Raw genomic sequence first — 19,555 nt, 5'->3', positions numbered from 1 at the left:
AAATAGCTGCCAATTAAATTTCTGTCAATCGACTAAAGTGCACTTGTATATACTGATGGGTGGTTTAAGTTAATAATAATAATAATCATATTTTATAAACTCGGTGAGTGTTTTTTATGCAAAAATCTTAAATGTGTACAGTAACCGCAGAAGCAGAAAGAGGTTTCCAGCAGAGGGGAGCTTTGTGCTTCGTCCAGCTCAGGATCAGAGGACGGGATGACGTGATGACGACAGACGTAATATTTGATGCTTTCATGTGCTGTGTAAAATGTTGGAATTATGATGCTTTTTGCAAAAACACAAACTAAGAAACGGTGAAGAGTAGAGGAACATAAAATATTTGGTGGAAAAGAAAAAAATACCATACTGAATCAATCTGGCAGTTAGCGTGTATTGATTCTTTGCTTTGTTTGATACTTTTGGACACCTTTGTGTTTATAGAGGCTATGTAAGGTTTTCAAGACAGGTTGGGGTCCATTATGAAAAAATTGATTTCAAGCAATGGCAACCAGTGTTATAGGTTTGTACTTGTACTTGACGTATTAATAATAACAAATATTTTTAAAAATCACAAATCAAAAGTTAATAAAGTTATTAATATCACAGCAAAGGTTTTGAATAACTGCACAATCCCCAAATAGATCAATTAAGAAATTTAGAAAAGTCTGAGTTTTCTGGCAGCACTTGAACGCAACTCCTCCAACTTCCGGTTAGAAACCGCTATCTGTCAGAAAAAAAACATCCAGATCTGGAATCCGCTACTCGGACGCGTTGACGGACACCGCTGCTGTCGGGAGGTCGTTTTCTGGGTTTGGAGCCTCTCAGGACAAACAGAGAGAGTATGCCCGGGTGGAGGTAACCGTCCCAGGACTGTCGCTGCCTCCTCAGCCTGCTGAAGGACGGAGCAGGACGGAGAGACACAGATGGAGAGGCCGGGCAGGCTGCTGCTGCTGTCCGAGCTCCGCGTCAGAAACACCGCGTACGATGTGAGCCTGAGCCGGTCCCTGCTCACCTGGAAAAGACGAATTTCCAGCCCGGTGTACCACCCATTTAGACCCAGTAAGACCCGCGTAAAATATCTGTCTGTGTCTCTTTACCTCCCTGTCTGTCTCTGTGTCAGTGTGTCTGTCGGCCTTAAACGCACCGCGACATCCTGTGTGATAAACAAAGGACATAAAGGAGACACAGAGAGGACGTGTTGGACACTCAGACAGTGTTTGGACCTGTAGCTAAGAAACACATCCATGTAACGTTACAGAACAGCGTGTAGTCCAGGCTGTAGTAATAAGTGAGGCACGATATATCCGGTTACATAACACTCAACAACAAGCCTGACACACAATATGTGGAGGTCACCGTGAGGCTGCAGGCAGGGGGAGGAACAATGTACACCAAACCTCATATATTTTCTGCTGTATTTTAAACACAGGCACATGGGGAGAAACAGAGGAGATTGTTCTGTTAATTTTACAAAGAGGAGTATTTTAACATTAAAGTATTGCTATTTTTACTTAAAGGATGTGACGACTTCTTCAATCAGCATGTGTCTGCACCCTCTCTCTCCCTCTTTGATTGATCATATACTTTGTGGTGAATCGATGAGGAGAGTATCAGTGACTCTGGTTCTGCCAGGGGTTTTAGGAGGTTACTGTTACCTCGAGCCTCCATAACAAAGATTCAGCATCAAATGTGTATAGGATCACGTGGTTCTGGGGTTTCATTGTATTTTTTTTATTTTCTTGACAGGGCCTTTGTGTGTGTGTGTGTGTGTGTGTGTGTGTGTGTGTGTGTGTATAGTGGGTTATTCTACTGTCAGGAGTACATGAACACATTTTAATGTCATTGTGATCTCTTGAATTAAAGTGAACAATAATTAGTAGTAGAATGTAAAAACAAACAATATTGGGCAAACTGCAACATAGTAAACACAGAACTTATAGCTGCAGTAAGTAACTCTTAAAAAAATAACTTTTTATCATATTTTCTTAAACTTTCACTATATCCTGACATGAGACAGATAATCTGTGAAACAATCAGCTTCCTGTGGCTCCTCCTTGTGCTCCTAATGGTATTCACAAGAATCCATCGGGTCTGAATGAAAAGAACCAATCAGAGCCAAAGAAGATACGCTTGTAGATAGTTGATGGTTGAGGCTCATTCCCAGGGGCCCAAAGCTTCTGTGTTTGACGCCCTGCAAATAAGAAAATGACTCAACAATTAGCTATCTTTCTTGGCTTTGATTGGTTGTTTCCGTTCAGGCCCGGGGGATCCTTGTAAATGCCATTAGGAGCACTAGAACGAGCCAGAGGAAGCTGATTTCTTCCACAGATTGCCTCATGTTCCACTGTCAGGATATAGTGAAAGTTTAAGCAAATAAATAGATTTTTATACAAGGTACTTACTGCAGCTTTACAAAAACAAGATATAACAAGACAAGACATGGCAAAAACTTCAAAGTCAAAACCAGATATTCTGAAATAGTTGTATTAACACTATATATGGACATAAAATACTCCAAGTATTCAAAGAGATTTCTTTTTTCTTTTGCACAAGAAACAAATTAGTGACAGCAGTTGTTTCAGCTATGCAACAGTATAAAGGTTTCACAGGTAAATAGCTCAGCACGAGATGGATCAGTCCATTCATCTGTAGCGGGAGCTTGTGATAAAAGATGAGTGTTGAGAGCATTTTGTAAGATATTGAATGGCTCCATAATAATAATAATAATAATAATAATCTACTTGTAGAGCACATGTGTGTCTTCATCAGGAGACCCTCCCTTTAAATCTGGTTGTCTCCTCAGTCAGACAGGTGAGCTGTGTTCAGGAATCAGACTATTTGAATATTCAAAGCAGAAGGATAGTTTCAGATCAGGCTGAGGCTGCTACAGGGTGTGACCGGCTGACTGCCTGCAGGCTGCTGCAACTGATCTGATCCTAAACTGATCCAGAATCAGAAAGTGACCTCATTTACACTGCTGAATGTTTCTGCTGGTGAACATAATACGTATTAGAACTATGGCTGCACAATTAATAGGAATATTATCAAAATATCGCAATGTGCAAATCAATCAAGTGAATCACAAGCTGCAATTATAATGAAGTACTGTAATGCAGCAGAGATGTACAGGCCTGCAAATCTTGTTATTTGAGATTTAAGAAAAGAGATTTGGTACAGATCCCCAAAAAACATCACAGAATCATGAATTTAATATAGTTTTTTTTATAGGTTTCAATTTCTAAGTCTAATGTTGAGATGCTTACTGTTTTGGTTTTTATGCATTTTATGCAGTGCTTTCTGTGCTTCCCCAACCTTTATGGTTTCACTGGTTATGTTTGTACCAGAAATATACCAGGATATGTTTATAATAGAAATCACAGAACTATGTCCTCACAAAATAATTAAAGAGGAAAAAGGATATTATCATGGAAAATGGTTCACACTAAAGTAAATAAGAGTAAACCAAAAAAATAGCATCCATCATCATCCAACCTTACACAAAACCAATTTATATTCACAAAAATATATTTTATGTCCCTTTAACCAACGTTTTGTGTTTAGCCACACATACCCTAAAGCCACCCTACTGCACATTGCCAAAGACGTGCACATATTGACAGTCCGGTTCCCACAGCTGCTGACGGCCTAAAGCCATAGATCTCTTCTGTCACTGTCCTTCGTTCTTTAGGGGACTAAAGAGGAACTGAAACCCGAGTTCACAGGCTTGTTTCTTTTAGTTTTATTTCATATTCTCTCACACAGTTGTTTATCTTTAATTAACCAGAGAGTTTCATTTGTATCCAAAGCTGTCAGTCACCTCATGCTGTCTGTGTTGGCAGGTTGAAGCTCCTTTCTGTCTCTTCTGATTCAGTGTTTCAGCTGATCACAATCCAGCTGTTTATCACTTACGTGGCTTTGTGTTTCTGTTGTCATGGTGACAGCAGAAATGCCAGCTGAGTGTGTAAACCTGAGTCAGGTAGCAGTGTGTGTCTGTGTTTCAGGTGTGAATCTTTAATGTCTGACTTTCTGTCTGCTGCTGCTCTTTTCACAACAACATGTTGTTTTAGGCCCACAGAGCATACTCACTGCTGCCCAGCCCATTGAGAGCTTGTGCGTCCTCGGCTTCCTGTTGGCTCCTGACGCATATGATAGTAATTCTTCTTCTTCTTCTTCTTCTTCTTCTTCTTCTTCTTCTTCTTCTTCTTCTTCTTCTAGACTTTCCAAATATTATTGGACTGACTGGATCAAATTCTGATCATACAAAATCATGTTGGACGATTCACCCTTTTACAGCAGCTCCTTTTCATAATTGTTGTCTGTGGGGAGGAAAGCCAGTCTGTGTAATGTGATACTTTAATATCCAGTGGGGCCACTTTGGAAAGAGCAGCTCACAGCCCAGTGGGGTGTTAGTGAAAAGCTGCTAAACATCTGCAAGGTAACATGGAGATAGGAAAATTACATTTATTTTATAAACTCATTGAAGGTTTTTTTCTTTTTACTAACTGTATTATTTGTACTTGTCTGATAACGTATCACTGCCTCTTGATAGTGTTGGGACTTTATACTGTAGTGGTCCACCACAGTTGACTCTCTGTAGGAAAACACAGAGCCAGTGTTTGGGATGGTTAAAGGGTTTCACACCTGCTCTAACACTCTCCTGGATGAACCCTGCTCTGTGGAGCATTTGGTAACTGTGTGGTTCTCCTGCAGGGTTTTGTGTTCCTTCGTTCCCTCGTCGACCAGACTCAGGTAGGAGTTTTTGCTCCCACAATGCAGTGGGCCACCTCCACCTGCTGACTACAGGTTTCGTGATTGTGGTGCTGCTGTTAGAACATGTTTCTGTGTTTGATGGCTGAGCTATAAACTCTGTGTGTTCCCAGACTGAACCTGTAGTTATGTTCCAAAATGATGCAAATTCATTTTTAAAATAAAATAAATTACTTCCAATCTTGATTTTCATCAGGATTCTTAAAACCTTAAAAATCAAAGTGGACTACGAGTCCACTAGACTACTGTCAAACTACTACCATTAATTTTTATTTCATTGATTGATTTCACTAAAGGTTCAGGAAAAAAAATCACATTTTGGAATAAAACTCGTGTTTTCAGTAGTAGATAGTGTCAGTTTTAGTGCAGTTTTCCATCAACATCAAGCAGAAACATGCTGTCCTCCTCGCTGCTCCTGGTTCAGTGTTTGATGTGTAGTTTGGCTGAATAGTTTCAGTAACTCTGATCTGAGCTGCTGCAATTTGTTCAGTTTGTAAATGACTGCTGCTGCTGCTTCCAGAAACACCCTGTTTAATCACGTGTTCTTTAAAAGGGAATGGTTCAAGACATATATTTTCTTTTTCTTTTTTTTGTGAGAGTAAGATATTCAAATAAAGAGCAATCTCTCAGTGTTTAGCCCATAGCTGGAGTCAGGATGTAGTTCACCTAGCATAGCATAGTTCCAGCACACAAATGATCCTTTTTCTGCTGTCTCAAGCAGGCAGTCAGAAAGCTACAGGTTGTAGTTGGTTTGGTATTATCAGGTTGCTTTATGACAATTTTCCAAGACAAAAACACACAGATTGAGTCCAGCGTAAAACATTGACATGCAGAAACTCAAAACAAACTAACAAACTGTTTTGTATAAAATTGAATCACAGGATAAAACAGTAAAAGTTAAAATAACTGTCCAGTCAGAATATCTTCCTTCCTTTATAAGTAGAGGATAAGTAGAGCTCAGACAGCAGCTTCAAAAGCCAGGTGGCCCACTGTTGTTATATGTGGTCCTGTGACCTCTTCCATGGCTCTCATATCTGTTCAGGTTTCAGGCGACTCTGTCACATGACCTGTACTGGTTTGTGATGTCATGCAGTGGACGGTTTGTATTGTCCTCTGAGAGCTGATGAATCTGCAGCTGATGAACTTTGGTTTAAAGCGATGAATAAAGTAAATCTACTGATCTCCTGTCAAATGTCTTTTATATCATCTATTTTTCCCTTGACCGTCCTGGTTTCAATGTTCTATAAATAATGATGATGTTTGAAGAGAAAAAGAAGAAGCATTAAAGCAAGTGATACACATGCAGTTTTATGATATTTAGGGATCAGGGTAAAATGAGGTTGTGGGTTGATCCCTGGCTCATGTCAAGTGTCCTTGAGCAAGACGCCTTGCATCTGTGTGTGAGTGAGTGAATCAGAGCCGTACAGTTATTACAGATGTCAGCGTGATTTTAGATGAGGTTTCATTTTTTTTCTGGTTTCACTTCAGTTCTTTGTAACGGTTTAGTCATTCAAAACCAAAAACTCCTACTCAACTCACTCTGATCTCTTTCTTGTTGTTCTCGTTTGGTTCTGGATTTCTTCTTTTCCAGGAAACTCAATTTCTTTAAATATCATATTAAGCCTGCTGCATCACAGTGAATATGTGGTTTTATTTGAGTCACAACCTCAACCAGATGTCTGATGGTGCGTTCACGTGCTGCAGAGAGGCTCTGAAATATCTAATGTACATCTAACAAACTGTGTGTCTGTCTGTGTGTCTGTGTGTATTAGGTGTATGTCACAGTGTGTCAGTGTCAGAGATCATCTCTGTGAGAGAGGAAGAGGAGGAGAACAGCAGCAGACAGAGAGACGATGGCAGCTGGAAAAAGATCAAAGAGAGAGAAGGGAAGGACTGCAGGCAGGCCTTCACAGGTAAACACACCTGGAAACAGTAAAAACATCTAGAAACACATCTGTACACACACGTGGAAACATACTTAAAAACACACTTATGGAAAACATTTGGAAACATATCTGGAAGCAAGGTAAACACCTTGACACTGAGCTGTAAACACAGCTGTACGTTCACTCTGTGGATTGATAGTAAGTACCTGAATGAGGCAGCATGAGAAATAACTGGTGACTAAATCTGTCTCTGTAGTTCTTTCACAATAAAAGCATTCTATTGGCTCACAGGTGAAAAAATCAGAACAATTTATAAATCATTAATTTATTATTTATTAAGTGATAGGTTTTGTGTGTGTCTGTTGTGTTTCAGTATTGTATGTGGAGAGGTGTCGGCAGCACCGCTGGCGGTGTGCTGAGGTCACATTCACGTGTCCAGAGGAGGCGCTGTATCAGCGCTGGGTCAGCAGCATCAGAGAGCAGCTCGCCTCTATCAGTACGAATCCACACCAACACACACTGACCAACACACACTGACCAACACACACTGACCAACACACATGTGACTGTTGCCAGAGACTGTCAGTAATGTTGTTGTTTTCTACAGCCAGCAGACCCAAACACCTGCTGGTCTACATCAATCCGTATGGCGGGAAGCGTCAGGGCAAACACATCTACGAGCAAAAGGTCGCACCGCTGTTTGCCCAGGCAGGTGTCTCCACGCATGTCATCGGTACGTTCTGCATCACTCACTTCCTGTTCTTGGGCTTCCTGTATCAGGGATTATACATCTGAAGGACGCTGTGTCTTTGTGTTTGTCGTCATAGTGACGGAGTACGCCAATTATGCTAGGGATCACCTGAGAACGGAGGCGGAGCTGAAGAAGTTTGATGGGTGAGCAGCTTTACTGTAATTACATCACAGACTTTGTTTTTGTAAAATGAATAAATAAATGAATAAATAAATAAAAAGGTCGCTGTACCCTGTAACAGACTTTTAAGTTTCTGTTAACATTTGACCCCCTCAGGGTGGTGTGTGTCGGAGGGGACGGCATGTTCAGTGAGATCATCCATGGGCTGATCTGGAGGACACAGATCGATGGCAGCGTAGATCCAAACTGTCCAGATCAAACTCTCCTTCCCAGCTCCCTTCACATTGGAATCATACCTGCAGGTGGGAAACACTGCTGTGACTCCTGCTATGTCAAAACTACTTTTACTGTTGGATTTTTGGATGATTTGGTTGATTCAAATGTTGGCAGTGTTGCCTATGGTCCTCTGTAGAGGTTAAATAGGACCCTGAGGAGGTTGTAGTGGTCCTTGAGGAGGCTCTAGGGATCCTTCAGAGAAGCAAAGCAGCATCAGTCCTGTTGCTATGGCTACGCTCTAGTTTAACGCTCTGGGGTCCAGGTTAATTTTTCTATGCATTCGTTTTTGTCTTTGTTTAACACCTTTTACCCACATTCATGGTTCACTCATTTTAAGCACAAACTCAGCTATAAGTGTGACTTATCATTTTGTGACTTTAAGGAAGTGTAAAACTTCAAAATACATGATAAATGACACAGGCGCTTATAAAAACAATACAAATCTTTATTAATAATCACTCAAACTATTATTATAGAACAGTTAAAGGTTGTGAACAACATACTTTCACTATTTATACACTCAAATACACCAGAAAAACTACAATCTGTTTATATGTGAAATGATTCTATTCCAACTCACTTTTGTGTCAGTTTCATTAAAGGTAGATTTATTAACGAGATACTGTGTGAAATCCCCACATTGGCACTTTCAACTGGTTGTCTCAGCTTGTCTCTACATGACATATAAATAAAGTTGTGTTACTATTCATAAAACAGTGCTCAGTGTAGTCACTAATGAATAGACGGATTCTAGAGGGTAATTACTGTTTGAGGGGAACAATGTTGTGATTTTAATAGACACAGCTGACAGCCAACCATAAAGCAGGGTTCTCTGTTACAGGGTGTAAATGCAGGTACTGACTGTGGCCTCGTTTTTCAGTTTGTTCTTTTTGTTTGTGTCCTTTTTGTTTTTCTGTTTCTGTTTAAGTACTATAAATATACACACACACACACACACACACACACACACACACACACACACACACACACACACACACACGTACACAGTCATCAGGGAGACATACAATTTCTCTGCAGCAGTGGAGGAAAAGCACCTCACCTAATTAATGGCTGCTGTGATTGGTGCAGGTGTGTATTTGTGTTTGTGCAGCAGTGTTGTTGTAAAACACGAAATTCTAAAACTTTGTATTCAAATAGGCAATGATGTAAATAATCAGAAAGTTAGTTATTGTCAGTAGCTTCAGTCTTGCTCTTCACCTCAGTGCAACTTTCTACACTGTCAAACATGATGTAGGCATCAGTGAGAACTAGACATGAAAAGGTTGACATTGTTTCTTCTAATGCACAATTTGTGTTTTTCAGGTTCAACAGATTGTATCTGCTTTGCCACTGTGGGCACCAACGACCCAGTGACCTCTGCACTGCACATCATCGTGGGTCAGTCACATGGCCTCACTATACATACATCTATACATCTACATCTATAACTACTGCTGCCCCCAAACATTAGATTTTTAGTCATCAGTCAAGAAGAACCCACTTTTTTAGCTGCGTCATCATACACAGAGAGACAGCATGACAGGCTGTAAACTTTACAAACAAAGAGTCTCAAAGTCGCCTCAAACCATGAAACTCACCATAATGATGCAGAGAAGAGTGATAGTTAACAGAGGACAGCGTGACGCCAGACAGCAGTGCAGTGGCTGCTCTGACGCCCTCTGACGCCCTCTGCCGCGGTGCTGACTGTCAGTGAAGTCAGTTAAACCAATTTGAACCAGGTGGTGGTACAACCTCCTCTACTGCCATCCACTGTAATTGACTCTTCAGCTGACAGCGCTGCAGCAGCCCACTAGGCTCACTTATAAGTGAACTATGAGCAGGACACACACTTTTACTTTCTCTGTGTGGACAAAGAGAAACCACAGATGACACAGAACAGCATTAAAAGGTTGGCTAAAACATGAGACTTGTGTAGCCAAATCTTTGTAAAAGACAAAACTCATTCACAACCCTACCTATAATGAAAAACTAGATGAATTATTTAACCAGACAGATTGTTTTATACACTGGAGACACATGTAATTAAAATCTAAAATTATCAAAACTAAAAAAAAAAAAAAAAAGAAAATAAAAACTAATGAAGGTCACATGATAAAGAAGCTCCTCCTCTACTAAAAATAAAATTGCCCATGTCTATTATAATGGGGCACTATAATCAATCTTGCTAAAGTTACACATTAATGGACATTTTTTGCTTTACAAACCCAATGATTTTTTTAGCCATATTGTTTGTCCTCTAATAAAGGAGGTATTGAAAGATGATGTATTGAAACTGCATTGATGCACATTACTTTACTTTCCTTGGTCTTGTGCTGCCATGTAGTGTTCTTTCAGGAAACAGGCTCTGAAAGTGCACATGATGCACTGTAGGAGGGCCTCTGCGCATGGCCAAATGTACAAACGGACCACTTGTTTGAGCCTTATTTAGCAATGCTCTGAGCTTCCCTAATAGATCTCCGTTATACATAGTTGCAGTTTCTAGTTTCCTGATTGTTTCTCCTAAAAAGATTTGAGTCTAACATAAAATGATTTGTATGTTGATCGGGTCTGTTTATGTGTGTGTTCAGGAGACTCGCAGCCGATGGATGTGTGCTCGGTTCACCACAACAACACCTTCCTGCGATACTCTGTTTCCCTACTTGGATACGGTTTCTATGGCGATGTGCTAACTGACAGTGAGAGGAAGAGATGGATGGGACCAGCCAGATACGACCTCTCAGGTTGGAATACAACATGTGTTGAGAAGTTTTCACTGGAAATCTGTAATGTTAGTTACAATGATGGGAATTGAACCTGCTGCTGTTGTTTATTAGTGACTGGAACTTCCTGTAGACTAAACACAGAAAACAGCTCAACAACTTTTCCATCATCAGAAAAACAAAAGAGTCATGGATACAAGTACCGATACAAACAGAAGCACTGAGGCAGAAACACCAGACTCCATCAATGTGTAGGTTTTTTTTTAAGTCAAAAATAAATAAATTTTTTAGAAAAACCTGAAGCTTTAAAACTATATCAGTGTAATAAGTAACAAATTCTGATGAGGTTTCTATAGTAATGAATAGTAATGATGCTTTATTATAGAGTTGGAAATGACAATAATTAAGCATTTCTAGCAAAATTATTAGAAGAGATTGATTGATGTAGGCCTGTTACTTTATTATATGAAAGGGATAATGGCTGACAAGGTGTTCGTCACCAAATCTATTGAAAATCCATTGACGCACATTACTTTCCCCTGCTCTCGTGCTGCCATCTAGTGTTTTTTCAGAAAATAAGCTCTAAACATGCACTTGTATGAGGGCTTCTGCTGCACATTGGACAGTTCTGGCCTCCACGCCGTCCATTAATTCCTGATTACGGACACCTTGAAGTGCATTATCTCACCCATACCATGAGTCATAATCATTCATTTATAGTTTGATATGTCCAGAAAATTGAGCAGCACTGATTGAAGAATCAGACCTGATTGCAAAAAAGGATACAAAAGTAAAATAAAAAGCATTATAAGTTTATTAGTTTTATTCTCCTGGTTCATCCTGAATCTAAAAAATAAAAACACAGTGCAGGACGCACTGTACAGCAATACAACTAATGAAAGACAGCAGAAATTAATGTTAAAGAATATTAGAACATTAAAAGGTGCGATTAACAGGTGAGGTATTTCTCATATATATAAACAGACTGAGGATGAGAGTAAACATTGGTCCGCCACATTCATTTACTTTCATGTTGATGCGCCGACTTTTGCAGGTGTGAAGATGTTCCTGACTCATCATTACTATGAAGGAACAGTGTCCTACCTGCCGGCCAGAGGCATCGTAGGAACGCCACGTGACGCTGCCAAGTGTCGATCTGGGTAAGTGAGATGCTACATAAATGTAAACTATCTGTAAACTAACTGTTTTAATCAAAATAACAAAAAAAGACAAAAAATTACTCTTTAATTTAGTATCCAACTCTGTCCAGGTCAGATAAGTTGCAAAAGTTGAATTCTGTTTGAGTTAAGTTTAGTTTAACAGAGAAAAAAGAATTGATTTGGTTCAAGTGATCTAACAGTTTAGCAACTAAAACAGTTTGTTGCTTAATCTCATTGTTGATTTATGCCTTTTTTGAAATCACATTGGTGTATCTCTAAATTTCCAGCTGTGTGGTTTGTCAGCACAACGGGCAGCTACTTTCAAAGAGAGCTGAGAATTACACAATGGATGAAGACAGCGGTGAGTCCAACAAATCCTCATCTGTAGGACCACAGTGAAAAAGAAAATCAGTGTTTTGGGACTAGATGAACATTTTTACTGAAAAGCAATCGGTCACAAAGACTAGAAGCAGGGGAAAACTGTTCAAAGTGATAGAAATACACCTACCAAAAAACTCCAAAACATTGATTCTTGTTGTATCTCAGAATACACAGATTATACTTTACTATATACTGTATATACTATATTTGGAAATAAAAGTTGTCCATGAATGGAACCCTGGGGCACACCACAAGATGGTCACATGAAGTTAAAATTACCATCGTGGACATGAAAAGAACTACTTTGAATATAATACCTTGTTAACGTCAATGCCAGTCCATTTAATGGCTGCTCTGGAGATTTCAGTCATATCACATTATCTTCGTCAGTAGAGACTTAGACCAGTTGTCACAGAATTGCAGACTTTCAAAAATTAAATATACTTTCAGTACTTCTCATCCATGTTGGCTTGCAAATTAAGACTCCAAGTTCATTCTTGACCTTGGAAACTATAATTGACTCAACAGTCTCACTTCAAGTTCAATTAAGTAGCTGTTCTGGAGGTTTAGATCACATTTCCCAGGTCAAGAACAAACTTTCAACCTCAACTTACCTCAAGTTATTCAGTATGTTGTTATTATATTAAAATGGACTTCTTGACTGGTATCTGATTTTATTTTAGAAGTTACTGAATTTATTCATTGTTGACTGTGGCTGTACTCCTGAAACCCTGAATATTGTATAAATAACATTTTCCTCAATAAAAGCCAACATGGAGTGATGAAGTTTTGGCAGCAGCAACAGCAAGAAAGGTCAAATCTGTCTTTTTGGTTCTAGAGAGTGATGGCGAGTGGAGGACAATCCGAGGGAAGTTCTTGGCTATAAACGCTGCCAGTATGAGCTGTGCTTGTCCTCGCAGCCCCAAAGGCCTCTCACCTGCTGCTCACCTGGCCGACGGCACCACCGACCTCATCCTGGTCCGAAAATGTTCCCGCTTCGACTTCCTCAGACACCTCCTCCGACACACCAGCAAAGATGACCAGGTAATAAATCCATAATCTAGTTCAGTGGTTCCCAATCTGGTTCTCAGCATCTGGTTCACTTCTGTAAAGAAATCTAAATGTAAAGGAAATTGACTATTGACTATTGACTAAAATACATATTACAGACAAAGAATTGTATGAAAGTTCCCTAAACAGGAAATAATCTGCTCAAAATTCATTCAAATCACTTGTTTTACACAAACTTCTTGCAGTTCACTGTTCGGGTTCATTGCATAGTTTTTGAATATAATACGAAATGTCATTTAAATGATAGAAACAGATGATCTAGCACATTATTCACAATAAAACCAATGAAACCTTTTAAATTGAAATCAAATCAAATTAAAAACTGATTTGATTCAGATCCCGAACAACACCTGCTTTCCCTCCCTTCCCTCGTTCTGTCTCCACCAGTTTGACCTGACCTTCGTTGAGGTCCACCGGGTGCGGCGTTTCCGCTTCACACCACGTTACTGCCAGAGCGACTCAGACCTGGAGCTGGACCTGCGAGAGAATGGCAAACGCCAGATCTTCAGCCAGATATGCCGAGACCATCCGGCTTGCGGCTGTGCCCCCGCCTACAGCAGCTGGAACTGCGACGGCGAGATCCTGACCCACACGGCCATCGACGTCCGGTAAGGTGACCCTGTGGGAGTTTCTTGCTTTGAATTGTCAAATATTTCCGTTTTTTTGGTCATTATTTTCTTTTTTTAAAATCTTCTCTTTGTTTTTCCCAGAGTGCACTGCCAGTTGATCAAGCTCTTTGCACGAGGGATCGAAGAACCAACGGTGTTCGAGGATCTCACCAACCCCTGTGCAATATAGACCCACGCCCCCATTATTACCTGTCAGACACTGGAGTTGTCACTGTGTCTTCAGCCTCTGCCTACATCACTTCTGCTGCTGCCGTCATGGGACACATCGTTCACTCGACAGGATTTACTGACTCAGCAATGAGTTGTGCTTTTACTCTACAAAGATCAGCAGTACGGAGAGAAACCAAGAAATTGTTTCCTCACAGACAGGATGTGATGTGTAGTTTTCCTAAAATGCCCTGAATAACTTCAAATCTATTCTTTGGAAACTATTAGGATATAATCAGGAAAATATTGACCCAGAGAGTAAAGCTTCACCCTCACATTTGTTGAGGTTGTTGTTGTTTTGATGCGAACAGATGAATGGTTGCCAGGTGTCTGGCACCTGATTTATTTTTAATATTGAACAGTTCTGAAAGTGCCGTTTGATAATATTTTCCCCCATAATCCAGAGACCATGACTCCATGATGTTACCTTGAGGTTACAAATGTTGCCTGTTACAGTAACAAAATGTGTAAAAAGCTGCTGTAGGTGGAAAACGCAGGATGGACTGTTGTCCTAAACGCTGCCGCATGTGTCACTACCTATAAACTATAGAGTAGACTTGTTGTGTCTCGGTCTTGTAGGTGCCTGAGATTGGATTTGTTTTGGTCTTGTGGGGGATTTTATTAGACAGAAGAGGCAGAGGCAGACAGGAGGAGAGACAGGGGTATGACGTGCAACAAAGGCTGGACTTAAACCGGCTACATTCTTACCTGTTACAGACTTCTGTTTCCACAGAGTCCAGATGTTTTCTTAGTAGACTGGAGAGGTCAGCTGTTCTCTATTATCTTGGACTCTCAACTGTAGTCCTGGTGCAGATAAGAACACACTGAGAGTTTTTGTATTTATTCAGCTTATAAGTAGATTGGAGATTGTTACATAAATTATAGCTTATTTGCACTTTTTAAATAGTTGTAATTATTTTGAATAATCAAAACCTATCTTGGATTTTGAATGATCTAATACATGTTTTAAGGATACCAGACACCTGCCAGCCATTCCTACAGTCATGTGATCATTAGGGATCAGGGGTGGATTCACATTCACATGAGTAGAAAGTAAATCCGCTGCACGTGTTCAGTACAGAAAACAATGCTGGGAGGAGATTTATTATCCACTATTGAAGCATCCCAATTCTTCAACTGCAAGAAGGTTTCTGTTACATTATGCTTCTCAAACAGGTCCATTAGAATAAACTAAAACATAAATGTTTCTCACATTTCTCAGGAATATCTGAGCTCAATTGTAACTATGAAATTGTATTTTTACATATTTCAACTCCCAGCAATTTAGGAAAAAAACTTACATTTGAATTTTAGTGAAGAAAATCTTGTGCCAGTCAAGCTGGTCGTGGCTGAGCAAGCTGAGCAGCGCACACATGAATGTTTTTAATCTTCCATTTCCGCTTGTTATGCAAATGAGGTCAGCTGGAGTAAACACAGAATACAAATCAGATCAAGTGCTGGAGAGAACAAGAAGTACTGCTTTAACACCAGTGTTTTACACAGCAGATATTCTGACTTCTCAATGAGCTGAAGGCATAGCTGTAACTTCAAATTACATACAAGATTAAAATAAGATTCACATACAACAAAAGACAAAACCAATACTGAAGCAGTGGTGCCCAGCCTGGGGGGTCAGGAAACTGGTTTGTCTGGACAACTATTTGATTGATTTGAAATAAAAGTTAATATTAACATCCACTTTTCCCTCAGGACAAATTGTAATAACTGATGATCCTCTTTTCATCTAGTGCCACCATCAAGTCAAATGTTAATTTTAATTGGTCCAATACTTTGGTTTAAGACCAAATACCATTCCTGTCCTCCTCGGCTGTAGCATGTTAACACACTGAACTAAGGTGGTGAACATCTTATGGCTAAACATTAGCATGTTTTGTCATTGTTACCGTTGAGCTCAAAGCACCACTGTGTCTAAGTATAGCTTCACAGAAGTTTATGTCGTAATAATTAAAATAAAACAATCTGGACTGGAATCTAGACATATGCAAGCTGTGACAAGGGCTCATAAGTAGACATAGCCTTGTTTTTAGAGGTCACAGTTCAAAAAGGTTGGAATGGCTGCAATAAAGGGTATGGACGGGCCTCTCCAAGTACACAGTTTTTAAACGTTTAACCACAGATAGAAACATTTTTGTGTATAAATGAATCAATCTCACTGTGAAGGATCATTTAACTTGCTAGATACAAAACTCGGTTTGGACTTTTATTGTGTTGTATGGAAGGTTCATATTATTGATTTGATCTTTTGTGACGGAAGCTGCACTGTAATGTCCAGTGTTGATATTCAACCACCAGCATGTTCAGTGTAGAGTCTTTTTCATTTTTGAATCATTGTAGGTGAGTTCACAGTGGACGGCTCTGAGCATGTCGTAGCCTGATGTTAACTGTCTCTGTAGCAGCTGCTTTTCGGTGTCCACAAAATACAATCTACCTGTAGCAGCACCATTAATGTTACTTTCCCATATTCTTTAATAATATGATGCATAGCAAAGTTGCATTTAATTCACTAAGCCTTGGGATGGCGATGTCCATCAGTTCTGTCCACATATCCGTTTAAATTATCATAAAATGTCCTGATCTCAAGAGGATGAACCCTTTAGACTGTAATTATCCATTGACCTTACATCTAGCACCATCCTCAGGACAAACTGTACAGCTTTGCTTCGCTACTGGTGTGGCACTAAGGATTTCAAAATCAGCATAACGTTGCAGCTTCCAAATAGATTTGAAATAATATGATTGTCTCCATCCTGAAGCTCTGTCGGGACAGGAAGTTGCGTATCATCACTGGACTATCACAGTGTAGATTCTGTTTGTTTGTTGTCCAGCAGTCCTGTTTCCTCTCTGCTGATGTTAACACAAACTGACCGAGGAGGGAACCAGTAGCCGCTCACGGTGCTCTAAAACATCAGCTTCCAGCTTTCTTCTGAGCTCAATCTGACCAAATACCAGCCGGGGTTTAATGATGTAGCTGTCTGTCTGTCTGTGACAGTTTGAGCTTAGCCTAGAGGTCTTCAGAGGTCCAAAATCTTTGAGACCTTACAGACCTGATTAGACTGACAGTAATGTGAACCCGGTCCTACTTGGGTCTCAGGTCAAACCTCAGTTAGTAGGAACCTAGTGGACCTGTGAAGATCTTTAGCTCAGCCGTCTGTCTCTTGTTGATTTATCTGTCACTGTTGTATTGATGTACAATCAGAGTCTGAATGTTTGCTGTAAAACCCCCAAACAGTAACAAACCAAATGTGTTAAATGCGCACACACAGAGGTCGACTGATGACAGATGACTGAAGTGGATTACAAATATTTATTTACATTTAGCGAGCTGTTACTATTAATTAAACCAGAAACTGGCCAATTCATTTGTATGTTTTCATGAAATAGACATCGCTGGAGGCTTTGTGACGTAGTAAATACTTGGCCAGCTACAGTAGCTGGTGAGCTGACCGCTAACAAGCTATTTAGCCAAGAACATGCTGGTCCTAGCCAGCCATAATAGCTCACATAGCTAGCTCAGTTGCTAACATGCTACTAGCTAATGTCGCGTTCACAAATCGTACAGACTGGAAAAAAAAAGAAGAGGCACACTGGCTTTAGGATTGTACATCATTTTATTCAACAAAGAGTTGACAAACTCTGCATTCAGCGATGGGACAATGAATTCACACATTGTACCATCGACTTTAGTGTTTAGTCTCATAATTGTCTATAAACCGTCTCTGTTGTGGAGCAGTTTATACTGTGACAGCGGGACTTTCATAAAACTGGTTGGGGACACACAGCTAACAAGCTAAGCTAAGTCAGCGTGATACTCGTGACGTATTTTAGCATGGCCTACCCTACAGGAAATTTACTGGCATATTTTGTGTCATACAACAAAAGGTGACTATGTCTTAAGCTTGTGTTAACCACAAACCACAAACCCTCCCCCCGACTTTTAGGCAAGGGAACAGGAAGTACAAAAATGCTAACTAATCTCGAAACACTATTAGTCAGCAGCATGAATTTGTGTTTATGTCAGCTAATCATCATGTCAGCAGGCTAGCTATGCTGCTAACCGGACAATAACACAGTTAATGAAGAGAACCTGTTAGTATCATGGACTACTGGGTGACTGAGCGTACTCCAGCAGAGCAGACTTATATAAAACTGGATGGTAGCACACAGCTTATATGATGGCGTCCTCAATTTTGGACGGCCCAACTCTCCCTCAATGGTCAACACTGTCAAGACGGTTTGAATGTGATGATCAGCACAGATCTGCATGTCCAAGTTAAGAGTCAATGCAAAGGCTTCTTACAAATTAATTTAACTCCCAATAGCGAATCCACTGATTGCAGATATAACTATAATTGACATTAAATGTCATTAAAAGCGCGATTGTAACTGAACAGGTAGAATTAAAGATATAACCAATTCATCTCTAGTGTCGTGTTAGGTATTGAAGCATTAAGGACTAGTACTGCAAATAATGATTAGTCTTAATTGTCTTTCTGATTAGTTATCTCTAAAATTTCAAAATAAACATTATGTCCAAAGTGATTTTTCATTTCTTTCTTAATTTTTTTAATTCAAAAAAGACATCTAGCTCTGTGAAGCATTAGTTTCTCCCAATTTAAACCTCTCCAGCTAATAGGGAATATTGTTATTTTCAACACTGTAGTTTAATCTGACGCTGGAAACTAGTTTGAGCTAGTGAATCAGTCGACCTCTAGTTGTAATCTGAGCTGTAACTGATCTTTACCTTCTGCTGTAGCTGTTTCATTATCAGGAATTAAAAATGTATTCAACTATTCCATGTGTACAGTGAATTTATTCTTAACATCAGTTCTCTGTATGTGTTTCTGCTACATGGCTCCAGTAGCTGACAAGTTGTTTAAGGGATTCTTTCTTTTCTTCCATTTATTGGAGCAGTTTCTCTCAATCACCTGACCAGCACCTTCATTGTCCTCCAAGATGCTCCAAACAACCCTACAGTTTTATATCAAACAGGAAATCCCTGATGATTTTACCTTCCCATTTCCTGCCACCGCTCCTTGTTTGTTTCAGGATATCCTTCTGTCGTCTCCCAGAGGATCCACTTCAGTTTAGACTTCTCATTTTGCCCCAAAGACCTTCCTCTTGTCAGCGTCACTCCCTCGACGCTGCCAACTCGCTGTCCTTGCAGCGTTTGGGCGCCTGGGTTCAGACTCACCACTGGTGAAGTCCCAGTTGGACTGCAGGGAATGACGCATTTATTTGACCTCTCAGGTCTGTTGTCAGGTTTCACAGCTAGTAAACATCCTCCATTCTCACAGGGGATACCACCACTCTGTCTACGGGATGTAGAGCTGGTAGTCAGACTCTCAGACTCTGCTGTCTCTTCTGGGAACACAGGGAGATTCCTGGAGCTACTAGCTCACTAGAAGCACATGTATGGCCTTTTGTGTGAGTCACTGTGTGTGTTGTCAGCAGTATCACTACATAATCATAGCCCTGCTGTTTGTTGCAGTTAACGTTGCTGTGAATATCTTAATAAGCTCTGAATACAGCACAGGTATTGGTGGGGCCATGTATTGGAAATGGGAAT

At 40.1% G+C, this 19,555-nt stretch overlaps 1 protein-coding gene across 2 annotated transcripts; it reads left to right on the top strand.

Annotated features, from left to right (window-relative positions):
- The first annotated feature begins 702 nt into the window (after positions 1-702).
- LOC127352925 (ceramide kinase) lies at positions 703-18,779 on the top strand. 2 transcript variants are annotated; one of them, XM_051381813.1, is made up of 14 exons: positions 703-1,059; positions 4,711-4,749; positions 6,540-6,680; positions 7,027-7,149; positions 7,261-7,386; positions 7,481-7,547; positions 7,681-7,826; positions 9,124-9,198; positions 10,389-10,541; positions 11,575-11,680; positions 11,968-12,041; positions 12,900-13,105; positions 13,520-13,740; positions 13,843-18,779. In XM_051381813.1, exons 1-14 carry the CDS (start codon positions 924-926, stop codon positions 13,928-13,930), a joined length of 1,701 nt encoding a protein of 566 aa, XP_051237773.1. In that variant the 5' UTR covers positions 703-923; the 3' UTR covers positions 13,931-18,779. The 2 variants fall into 2 exon arrangements, with proteins under 2 accessions (XP_051237773.1, XP_051237774.1); XM_051381814.1 differs by lacking the exon at positions 4,711-4,749 and having other exon boundaries at positions 704-1,059.
- Positions 18,780-19,555: the final 776 nt, after the last annotated feature.

This window comes from Dicentrarchus labrax, unplaced genomic scaffold, assembly GCF_905237075.1.
Source record: "Dicentrarchus labrax unplaced genomic scaffold, dlabrax2021, whole genome shotgun sequence".
Lineage (NCBI taxonomy): Eukaryota > Metazoa > Chordata > Actinopteri > Moronidae > Dicentrarchus > Dicentrarchus labrax.
This window is presented reverse-complemented; position numbering and strand designations above follow the sequence as displayed.